Source organism: Micropterus dolomieu, linkage group LG07, assembly GCF_021292245.1.
Source record: "Micropterus dolomieu isolate WLL.071019.BEF.003 ecotype Adirondacks linkage group LG07, ASM2129224v1, whole genome shotgun sequence".
NCBI classification, from domain to species: Eukaryota; Metazoa; Chordata; class Actinopteri; order Centrarchiformes; family Centrarchidae; genus Micropterus; species Micropterus dolomieu.
In genome coordinates this window covers 2,902,032-2,914,505 of record NC_060156.1, presented here as the reverse complement: position 1 = coordinate 2,914,505, position 12,474 = coordinate 2,902,032, and the positions used below count along the sequence as shown (strand labels likewise).

Genomic DNA, 12,474 nt, shown 5'->3' with positions numbered 1-12,474 from the left:
GGCTTCAACTTCCGTCACGTTTGTCTGCAGGCTGCAGCTGGACCCTTCTCCTTGCATAGCTTGCGGACGGGATTGTGGGAAGTGAATGGAGACACAAAGTAAACAATCTTGCACTTTAACCTACAAGCAAAGAACAGCACAGAAAGTGTGTGACTAATGTGACTGAAGGGGTTCCTGTGTAGACTGACCATGTACATGTGATATAACACAAAAAATGTTTTTACTGGCAGTTCTCAACTTGAGCACCAAAAAATGGGAAGGTAATGGCTTTCCAGCTTTCTGTTAATGCTTAATAATAACCTTTGTATACACTAAACAAAAACACATTCAGGAACAGGAGCTCTATTTTCTCTTTCTTTTTTATCTTTATAAATGTATAAAATGCAGGTTACTGTCCTGTACTGACTTCATCTCTGGAGAAGACACAGCGGATATGTATGCTGTAGATAATGTTACATTGGCATGCGTGCACAAAATAAACATGATAGTACGTTACGTGTTGCAAGCTTAAGAATGTGCAAATATGTGATGTTGGCTAGTTACCTAAAATAACGAGAGTACAGAGAGTATTCAGGTCATGCTATGAGTTGTGATAATGACCAGTATAAAGAGCATGGACAATAATAATCTGTGCTTTTTAAGAGGGAACAAAGTAATTTGAAACATTTATTAACCTTGGAATCCAATTAACTGCAATAATAGGGAGAAGTTTTAGGCACAGCTTTCGGCAGCCTTAGTTTGACAATAATAATAGTCACATTTACACAGTGGGGTAAATGAGCTAAATGGAGATCCAACAGAAATGTCTGCTGCAGACAGAGTTGCTCATAGCAGCAGAAAATTAAGGGTGAAAGAGAGGTCCATGCAGTGTTTGCAGGCTGGAAAGGGAGCTTTTGCATAGTGGCTTGGCATTTGAATGTTTGAATGTAAAAATTTTAAATAGGTGCTTCACTAGTTACGGAGTCCTCCTCTATATCTTGCCAGCAGAAAGAATTCAAAGAATGACCACTATACAGTGCAGAGGTTCACCTTTGTAAGACAAACAGACACAAAGAGCTTCCCAGGGACCATTTCCTCTATTCTGTATGCCAGAAGCCCCCTCCCACACAATAAATCTGGAAGCATATGTCACTGACGGTTTGTTTAGCTCACACAAACATGGAACACCCTTAGAAACCGCACAGCCTCTTTCCACTGTCCTCTCTCCACCACCAAAAAAGCACTACAGCTCAACCTGCCAACCACTGCACACAGACAAGGCTCCCCAGATGCTGCTCCTGAAGACATTAGCCCGTGACAGGTCTCACCAGGCACCTTGTGTGCTGAAATTAGGCTGGAGAGGGGGGAAAAAATGACCCTCCATAATGCATGAGCGGAAAAATAACCTCAAAAGGTTTCACATCCCCGAAACTGAATCCAGAACCTGAGGGGAGCTCTTTGAGACTGGTGCATATGTACATCATTGTGCTTTTGTGTAACACGATAACTTCAGCCTGGGGTAAGCACACAAGAAAAACACATTTTGTATATACTTGGGCTGATGATTTGATCCGAGCTGCCACACAATGAAGGTTCAACTTGAATGAGTTTGACAGACAGTAAAAGATGCTGGAAGAAAATGAAACTGGTGGTCACATCCCTTAATAAATATATATGAGAGCTCTTACAGTGTCCACAACAAGGCTGGGGAAGATAGGAGGTAAATCAATAAGATGCAGACTGCAGAAGCCCAGTGTGCCCCGATGATTTATGAGGGGTTAAGTTTCATGAGAATTGTTATTACTCATCTGAATTGGGTGTCCTTTTGCACTCATCAGAGTTGGTTTCCAGCAGTGTCCCCTGCAATAGCATCAGTTACACATCCAGTAATCACTGCAAAATTGCTTTACAGTATCACGGCAGAATCACAACAACTGCTCCAAAATGGTTTGCCTCTTTGCTGCTTGACTGCAAAGAAGTGATCCTAAATCCAACCCCGATGTACCACAGTGTGAATGAGATTCCACTACCACAATCTAAATGCCATTGCTTTAACAGATCCACTATACCATGGAGATCGCAAGGGCTTTAAGAACTATGCTGCCAAGACCTTTGTCTGTCCCACATTTAATGGCCGTTTTCTGGTCTTGGACAGTAAACACTCAGTGTGACAATTTGGGGGTTGAACCTGATGGGTTGCATGACATCCCCACTGCATCAGTTCATGCATATTGTAGGCCCGGCCACTAGAAAATCAAACCACACCCACACAGTCCTGATGAAGCGGATTAGCAAATTTTAGATTTTCAAGAGTTAATCTTGTTTTTTAGTTGTTGTTTTTACAAAACTTCAGTGTTTATTTATTTAGTCGTAAAAAAAAAGTTTGCAGTGGCTTTAAGCAGTCACGTTTTAATGGTCCAACAGTTACTATTTTCTTTTGAACACAATATTTCCTGATCTAAGTGGTTTTAGTTTACCAAACTATACATAGCCTGTGTTTTGTTTCTGTTTTAAGGCACAGATATTGTGAGTGTGACTGTGTGTGTGTGTGTGCTTTAACTCCAAGGTTATTTCTTGCAAGGTTTTAAACGTGTAAAACTATTTGAAATTAAGTTTAAAGGCACAGCAGCATATTAAAACAGCACATACACACGTGCTAACTTGATTTTTTTTTTACACAATCAGCTTTGATAATTGCTTTATTTTCCCATTTACCATCAATAAATTTAAACTGTAGTTAGTACACAATCATTCCGTCCACTTCATAACTGCAAAACCCATGAGAAATCTGCAGTATTGCTTGCAACAGCAGAATTCTCTCATGTTTGACAGAAACCAATCCGCAAACTTGGCAATGAGTAACACATATTCTTGGGAGTTGCTTCTGCTCTTCCACCTCCCCTACAGTGACTCCAGTGCGTCTTTCCTCAGCGCAGTAAACTCTGCCAATGGTGACATGTAATAATACCCGCCTCCTACACTTTAACATCATCACCATCATTCACCTTCGTCGTCCTTTTCGTTTTCACTGCCCAGCCCACAAACTTCCAGCATGTCCAAATCTGCTGCTTATGTAACCATGCAGATGATTTAGCAACCAGTGCCCGCCGCTTGCATCAAAGCTTCAGCGCTGAATGGAGCTTGCTTTCCAGTTGAATCAATCTGAAAAGCCTGCGTGTATGTCATCCCTTCCTATAGGCCAAGTTTAAAAGTGATTATTTTATCTATAGAACGGCTGTCAAGTCTGGTAGATTGTGCATGAGCAACCCGTGGCTGTATAGTCAGCCATAGCTGAGTCAGCATGCAAGCCGACATAAAAAATGATAAAGAAATATGAGTTTTTTGCCTATACAGTAGGCTAGCAACAATGTTCACCTAAGCTGAGCCTTTAAACAAATGCAGCGTAACTATATTCCCTTTAAATGCTTTTACGCATCCCCATAAAGCATGCATCGACTACACTCTCAATACATCACCCGACAACACTATATACTATATATATGTATCTACATATATAGATAGATATAGATCCTTCTATCACATCCAGATTTTTCACATCCATCTTTTGACAGAAGCACAATGCAGATTAACTGGACCCACTTATAGATGCTCATACTGGTGTTCCCGACGTTTGTGGATCGAGGGCATTTACAACATATTCTGTTAATGAACTCTAATCTACGCAAATACGGTTGAGATGACCTCGATTTAAACACACATCGATGAGCAACATTTATTGTAAAGTCTGCATTAATTCTACTCGACATCACTGCAGATCAAATGGCCCAGAAAACACTGCAACATAGCGCATCGCACACAAGTCACACATCATTTCAGCGCGTCCTACCAGAGAGTAAAATCCAGCAGCAGCGCAGGAGGTTTAAACTGGAATAAACTCTCACGGGCAGTCCCTCAAGCGTCTTCTGTCTTCGGCACAGCGCAGCGAGAGCTCCAAACACAGCGGACCTCCGGCGATCAATGAGCGCAGCTGAAGCGTCTGTCAGGTTGACGTTGGAAGGCAACCCACTACTTCCTGTTACATCATCACACTGTAGCCTACAGCTGAGGACCTGGGAGCTGAGGCAGGGTGGCTTACCGCTGAACTCCCACAAACTGCAGTTTGGTCTGTTAAAATGTGGCTCATGGAGTCCTCCCCCACATGCACACACAACGTGCACAGCAGTGTCTTGCTCATTGGCACCTCAGCAGATAAACTACATGTTTTAATGATCTCGTCATTTTTTCAGCTGACCACTTTAAGCCGCTGGACCACTCACTAGTTCTAATAGGTGATAAAGAAAGGCAAGGAGGATGACTTTTAGAAGTATTGATGTCATGTTTCCCCCCTTACAACTTAAACAGCTAACAGACATAAACATAAATTAACAAACGTTTAACCATTTGGATTTTTTTATTAAAGCTGAGTGGTTTATTCCCTAAATGTTACCAGTAAAGTTAAAAACACAACATTATAAACCAAAAATACAGTTGTTGGTAAACATGTTACATACATCCAGCAGATATTGAGCAACATTAGCATTTGTTTGGAACATGACTCCAATATTCACTCTCCTCTTACCTCTGTTTTGGTCTCCACCAACTCCTGAGGGAAAAATCTTGCTGACTGTGTTCACAGCTAGTCTGCCATTTTGTGCTGGGCAGGTAGTGTAAGTAACCATGTTTATCAGAGCAGTTAGACCCTATCCCAATGTCCCCCCCTAAGCCCTAAGCCCTCACGCACTTCCCGGGAACGCGCCTCAAAGTCTGTGAGTCTGTGAGGGTGGACAATGGGATTGGGCCTTAGACGGAGTTAAACAGTAAAATTGGGTGCTGTAAAACCAAAACAATGAGCTGAAAGACACTCAGATAGCCTACTCTGATGAGCTGAGGGGAACTGCACAGTCCTGTGATTATTCTCACAGGAGACAAGGACGTGATGTTAATATGAAATATTGTATTGACTTGTGCAGCTTTAAGGTAGGCTTATTGTGTAAATTTTATTTTCCAACCTAACGATCTAAATGCTATGGCAAAGCTTTGTCCAAACTGTCAGGAATTACATGGGGAAATACTGAATCATTTATGTTTTGCATCTATTTATCCTAAAAAAAACCTCAAAAAATCTCCAAAATACTGGAATCAGTTTTTCCACTGGTAACTACAGCCACAGAGAGAGGCCCGCAAAGGTTGCTCGACACAGTTGGCTTTCATTTAGTGACTTTTAAAATTACTTTCAAGGTATTGTTTCAATGGGATAAAAACTGTAGAATCTTGATCATTATCATTGTCAATGCATTTTCTTCCTCAGATTTTGAATTGTTGAGTTGTTGAAGCCGTACATTGTTTTTGCTCTTCTGAAAAAGCTTTTAAGAATTTGTTAGGCCTATGGGAAACTATGGGATCTCCATTGTAACACTATTTGCATTTTACTATTAATCTTTACATACAAAAAGACATATTTGAAATAAAACAGATACAACGTGAGGAAAGATAAAAAGGTTGTTCAAATGTATTATATAGAACCTTACAGTCTAATTCACAACATGCAGTGGATACAGTGCAGCCAGGAGAGACCAGTGCTTTCTTTGAAAACTTACTTTACACAACACTGCCTCCCTCTGTTTGTCCTTGCCAACAACACCGGCAGGGCTGCAATGATGATTTACGAAAGTGCATAATACTGATTAAAAAGAGAGAACAAACGTGTTCAGTTTAATATAACAAAAATCAAAACAGTCGTTACTTTGTTCATATTGATTTATATCTGTGTCCGCATGTTCATCTTGATTAACGTGTTTGTCTGAAAACATTCTATATTATTGTTATTGTTGATCCTAGAATATATATTATATTATATATAATAAGGGTTGTCCACAAATTTAATCTGCTAATGCTGTTGTCTGCATTGATTAACAGTAGCGGAGCTGTACCAAAACCATTGTAGAAAAGCATCAGTTACTGTATATACACTGTAAATTCGCAGGAGAAGCATTCATTTTGTTTTGCTGCAACTTTGGTGTCTCACAAAAAAAATTTTACAGTGAAATGTTTTCATCACTATGATCCTAACAGTGCCTTGAAACTGTTAAAGTAAACAGACGTCATCGTTTATACAAATGCACAGATAAAACAGAGCGTAAATGTAGAGAGCTGCTATACTTAGACATCGGCAAAACAACTGTGTTTTTTGTCAATGAGTTTTGAAATAATGTGGATAATAACTCCATTCAGTCACTACAAAGCTATACAATAGATATGAGTAAAGCTAAAAACAAAATATGCACATAAATACAGGTGGCTCCCCACCAGTGCAGGATTTAATGTAGAGAGAAAGTGTTCAGATTGAACGATGAACAAGGTTGTTGATGTTTTTCTTCTTTATCCGGATCAACCGTTGATGAGCTGCAACAGAACACAGTAACAATATCAAGTCATTTTAATTTTGTGATTTTATATTAAAGATTTTCTTAAAAGATGGCAAAATACACTTTGTATCTCACAATGAGAAACCAAGCAGTTATCACTTTTAAAGTCTATACATGTGCTGTCTACAATTAAAGAAAAACAAAGTAATGAATTCAATTTGAGTTTGGAATGGAAACACGCATTTATAAATAATATAATGAATTATTTATATAATAAATAAATAATCATACCGTTTCTTCTTCGAATGCAATTTTTAAAACAGCTTCTCCGGGTTATGAAGTTGTTCTCGTTTCCCCCGCAACCACTGTAGGAAAACAACTGGCATCGTTTGGTCTCGGGGTTGTATGCAAACCTCTCCTCTTCACCGTGACATGTTCCACTGTCCACAGGACTGAAGCACAGCTCTGTAAATCACAGAAAATATCAATGTCTTAAATCGGGGCTGCAACTGATAATTATGTTAATTATCGATCAGTCCTTCTTTAACAATTAGTCTGGACCCAAACTGCTATTTATTGACATTTAAATGATATCATGTCATTATGTTTTTGGATCACTTGGATCCATTCCAGATCGAATATAGGGCCAGAAAGGGGGTGGAGGATACCATGATCCTAAAGCACCTGAAGACGAATGAACATCTTCTTCGATTTTAACTCCACATGGGTTCATATCCTCATCATATCCTCCTCCAGTCTGCTTTTGGAATAGATTTTGTCCAGGGTCTGAATGTCTTGACTTGACAGATTTGAAGAAGTGAGAGTTGTAATCGTGGCGTGCCCCGGGGCTGTGTACGCTGTCCTCTCTGATTTATTCTGTAGCTTTCTTCATGGTGAGAAAGACAGCTGTAGTCGAGTTGTAGGAAAGCTTGTTAGCAAGCGTGAGTGGTCTTTCCCACAAAGGAATGACCCTGCTTTTCAGAGGTCAACACTATGGACTAGGTCAAATATTTAACTCATTATTACTTTATTTGTTGGGGTCAACAGTGGTTAATTGGAACAATTGAGAAATTGATTCATTGTGACAATGGTGTAAATAAATAATGATAGTGTTAATATTATTGATATAATCATTAGTAACAAATAAGATGTTATTGATTGATCAGTAATCAATGAACTGCCAGCATTACACTGTAAAAGAGGACAGTGTTAAATTAAAATATTGCAACACCGTCTTAAAATACAGATCCAGTACAACATCAATGTTGTAAAACATAAAACGTCAGCACCTGGCGATGCAATGCAAGGAACAATGTTGTCCCACGAGTCATAACAGTGTTAGCTAGAAGCCCATTTGTTTTATTATTACCGTAAAACTTTGATTTATAGCCCGGGTTTTTATTTACTAAAATCACTGAATTGACCCTGACTTTATTTAGGACAGGTGTCCATAAGGGACGGGCCTTTAATTCCTCGCGCACAAAACTGAAATAGGCTACTATGAAACAGTTTATTTATTTCAAACAGAATATTACTTGTATAAAAATTATCCAATAATATCAAATACACGTCATTCATTTGATCTAGCTCCTACAGACGGCTTATGCGCTTTTATTTTGAAGGCAGCAACGTAAGGAAAACAACAACAGGGTGCAGGATGAGAGAAGTGTGGCAGAAGTTAGCAGACAAAGAGCGATGGACTTCACATGACAGGATTCACAACTCGGATTCATTTTTATGAAAAGCTGTTTTGATTCTTTTGATGGGTGGACCCTTCCAGACTGAAGAAATATATAAATAATCAAGGAAGGGACACATTCAGACTTAACGAGCGCTTCAAAGGTAACGAGAGTCCACATTTTTTTTTCTTTTTCATCTCTTGTACCATGCAGGTTACACCGGTAAATCTAGAAGACTTAGACTTTGGGGCTCGTTGTTTCCGTTAAATGAACTGAACTATTGAATTGTGGGAATCGCTTAAGGAAAATGCACCCTAGTAACAAAACATTACAATTGTGACTCTACAGATGTGATAATGTGTCGCACCAAACATTTTGTATCATGTCTCAAACAAGGAACATGGCACAAAAAAACACAATGGTTTTCTTAATTCTTGTCATCATTTCAGGGCGTTCAGTCTGTGGTGGACCTGGCACAAATCCACAAAATGCTTCACTTCAAAGCACAACCATTTAAAATTCATCCAAGCAAACACAAAACTGCACAAGTGAGAAAACCTCAAAAGCAAAATCATTCAAGATTAGTTCTGTAAAATAATATTTGTAACAGTAGTAGCAGTACAATATTTTTGGCCTACTGCCTGCATGTGAATGTTTTTAGAAGCCGTAACACCAGAGCTGCTTTATTTTAGGAGTAGTTAATGTTTCACTAGTTAGACAAGGACATTACAGCTGCTCCCACTGACACTAAAGTGCACTTCATAATATAGCCACAAGATGTCAGTCTTTGGTTTCAACAATGCAACATGTGCTTGGTAAAAGGACACCATACTCAAGATGTATGCTTATTCTATAATGCTCATTTTCAAGCTATTGTGACTTTGAAATTCAAATGCTCCATTTCAGTTCAGTAGTGAACAACAAATGTAACATGTGTATGTATTACTGGCATGATCATTACCAAATACCATCCACTAAATCTGTCTAATCTAGGATCTGAATAATGAATTGTTGAGTTTTCCTTGATGCCACCATTGTTTCTGAGAGACAGTTCTGTCACATGCTGGAGATGACATCGTAAAAATAGACTGATTAGGAGGCAGCACTGTTGAGGCTAACATCCTGAACCTCTCTATATTTTCTGACAAGAGTGAAGAAATGAATTCTTAGAATTATAACTCTTTGAATGAGATGAGGGAAGCAGGCCAGGGTCTCCCTGCGCCCTCCTGCACCTCCTGAACAAAAGAGCCTCTGGAACACGACAACAGTGATATATGCCCCCTCACTCCTAATATACCAAAAATTAGTAAGTGGGAATGTGTGACAAATGGGCTGCGGGGAGGAGACACTGAGGCACTCTGTTTCTGCCCTTTGCCTTGCACAACAGAAGCAATTTTGCAAGCTGTCTACCACCTATGCATCACTGCACCATGACATTTTATTTCATTCTAACACAGTAAAGGTATTGGCATAGACTTGTTTAATAAATGAACTGGATTTGCTCGCGTTGAGGTTTAAGTATAGTTCAGCATTTACCATCCTGGTTGCTACTCTGAGGACAGGATGATGATTTAATTATGCCTTATAACAGTTAATCTACATAAAAAAAAGAAAAAAAAAGTGTTTTTCTCAAAGAAAAAAAGATATTAGTAGGAATGTATTTTCCACACTGATAAACTGCAACACTGGGCCAATATCTGATATTGTTATTCAGGCTGAGAGGCAAAAGGCAGCCTCACATCATCACGCAGGACGGCTGGTACAGTCTGTGTTTTTATTGTCGAGCCAGTGCACCAAATACAGACTAGTAATGTACGCACCAACCGCGTGTGATCAGTGTGGCATCTCAGCCTCTAACTGATCTCAGAACTCACCAAGAACTGCAGTTCGGATGTGTCTTTCCATTATTATTATATGCAATCCCACTGTGTCTTTAGTTCTGTCCGAACACACTTCAGAGCCGTACTTTCTTACCTTTACTAGAGTCATTCAGCTGCACCTGAGGTTCCTTTATGGTCAGTTCCCCTGAGAAACAAACACGAATGTCAAGCGATCAGTCATTTCAAGGAATAGTTCAACATTTCAGGAAATATACTGGAAACAGGGTGAAAGACCGAGCTTGGTTCTCTCTAAAGTTCAAAAATCTTTATGCTAAGCTAGGCTAATTGCCTCCTGGCTCTATACACACAGTGGTGTCACTTTTATCCCTCTCAGGAGAAGAGGTGCAAAAAATATGTATTTCCCAAAATTTTTACTTTAAGGGTAAACTGAATTCAAACCTGTTTACACATGACTGAGTGATTTACTTAAACACACACACTTTTGATGTGATGGGTAATTCTTATGATGATGATGTCCTACCAGTCACTATGGTTGGTTGCACAACACTGGATTTTGTGTAGACTTCCGATGCCTTAGTGGGTTCTTCTATATAGACAAAAAAAAAGCCTATATTTAGAACATATCTCATTAAATCCCAGCGATCAATCATAATTTAAGTATATTAAATGTCATTAGTGTCAGACTAGAAAAGGTATTGGTCTGCAAACAGATACAATCCACTAATGAAACAGACAGAGTCATCTATCTGAAACTGTTATCCATAAAAACATTTTAAAATATAACACAAACTTTTCCAATTGATTTTTAATGCAGCGTGGCCTGTGAACAGAATTGGTCACAGTTGAGCGACTTACTCGTTATTTTCTTTGACAATTCCAATATCTAAATGACTTTTAAGTCGGGCCCACGTCTAGCATAATTGAGTGTGCTTTGGTCAGTTTAAAACGATTTAAATGCTAAATCAAGGTGGAGTGTGATTTCATGGTCAGCTAAAATTCATCCAAAAGTTAATTTTCTGAGGTAGAACTATTTTGATTATGTCACCACCCTGAAATTAGTTTTCATTTGTTGTGCAGCAACTGTGATCTGCTGTGCCTTGGCTGTCTGTGAACCCAGAAATATATAAATTACACCTGGCATACTGCTTTTAGGTAAAGGCCTGAAAAGTAATTATTTCTGTTTGGCCAAATTGAAAAGCTTACGATTGCAAGGTAAACATGGAATCAGTTCAGACATGTACAGCTTACTTGACCTCTTATAAGGCCTTAGAATAATGTTGTTTCCATTTTCTATCAAATGACAGCATATGTGGAGCATTCACAGCCGCTGCACACAACACCCACCCAGACTTAATATGTGGTTTTGAATAGAACCTAACAATGCTCCTGTCCGGACAGCTTGGGTGTTTGCCAGTCTTTACTGTAAAAGATCAAAAGTTCAACCTGGCCTACCTGGATTCTGACATTTCGCCTTGCATGCTGCCAAGGTCTTGAAATTGTTGGCATTCCCAAAGCAGCCGCCGTAAAAGAAAGGCTTGCACTGCTGACTGTTGCTGTCAAAGAAGTAGCGCTTCACCAACCCTCGACAGGGACCAGGAGCTTCGTCCAAATGACACGGGTTCTTGTCATCTAGGAAAAGGAGAATGGGAAAACTGTAAGAAACATCTCCATTACAGCGCTTAAGTACGCAGTCTGTTGCTAAATAAATGAATAGTCAATGTGTGAAATGTCTTTGTTCCTCTATACTCAAAGTGCACATCAGCTACATCTTGTACAATACAATATTTGTGACAGACAGAACTGCCAAATTTGCTTCTGCATTCCACACAGTCATCTTCACTTTGTTTGCATTGATCAATGTGACTTTTCAGTTTCTGTTATTTTTGCTCTGAACATAAAGCTCCAATGACTCTGAAATCGACTTTCCTTAAGAAGAAAAAAAATAAAAATAGAATCAAAAACACACGACTTCACTGCCTTGATTGAGTTTTCAGTTCCGCTGTGACAGCAATTGTGCTGGTTGGTAAATTACTTGTATGAAATGCATGAAATACCTTGCAACAAAGCCATGATAGTTTTTTGCTGATACCTGTATGTCTGATGCAAAGCCTTGAGTGGTGAATGACCCATTTGAAAGAATGCTCAGTTTAATGAAACAGCGAAGAAAATCCAAACAAGGGCAGACAAAGGTAGGGACACAATAAGAAAGATGCAGGGATGGAAGATGTAGCTACTCAAAGCCAGTAGTGGAGGAAGTATTCATATCCTTTGCTTAAGTAAAAGTAGTAATACCACACTGTCAAAACTCTCAAGTAAAAGCCTGTTCTATGTTTTGTGTGCAAAAATTAATTTGTTTAAAGCTGTCAGACAAATGTAGTGACGTAAAATGCACAATATTTCCCTCTGAAATGTAGTCGTGTATAAAGCGGCATGAAATGAAAAGACTCAAATAAAGCACAAATATCTCAAACTTGTGATTAAGTATAGTACTTTGTTACATTTCACCACAGCACAAAGCCTGTGTACAGTATGAGGTCCAGTGAATTAGCTATAGGCCATGATACACTTCATGATCACTGGCTGCTCTAGCCCACTTCCTGTGTCCCTTGC

General features: G+C 39.1%; 2 protein-coding genes across 3 annotated transcripts in view; both read right to left on the bottom strand.

Moving 5' to 3' along the window:
- Positions 1 to 4,589, bottom strand: part of calcrla (calcitonin receptor-like a) — a 32,391-nt gene extending 27,802 nt beyond the window's left edge. The window contains exon 1 of one of the 2 annotated variants that reach the window (XM_046053870.1): positions 4,559 to 4,589. The gene's annotated coding sequence lies outside the window, so the exon portion shown is untranslated. Of the gene's footprint in view, positions 1 to 3,826; positions 4,048 to 4,558 lie in introns of those variants that run through there. The other variant, XM_046053869.1, reaches the window with a different exon arrangement.
- Positions 4,372 to 12,474, bottom strand: part of tfpia (tissue factor pathway inhibitor a) — a 47,865-nt gene continuing 39,762 nt past the window's right edge. Inside the window, exons 3-7 of the mRNA XM_046053872.1 lie at positions 11,317 to 11,493; positions 10,385 to 10,450; positions 9,998 to 10,048; positions 6,636 to 6,809; positions 4,372 to 6,381 (exon numbers count right to left, since the gene is read on the bottom strand). Of these exons, the coding sequence (XP_045909828.1) occupies positions 6,317 to 6,381; positions 6,636 to 6,809; positions 9,998 to 10,048; positions 10,385 to 10,450; positions 11,317 to 11,493 (533 nt within the window). The 3' untranslated portion in view covers positions 4,372 to 6,316. The remainder of the gene's footprint in view (positions 6,382 to 6,635; positions 6,810 to 9,997; positions 10,049 to 10,384; positions 10,451 to 11,316; positions 11,494 to 12,474) is intronic.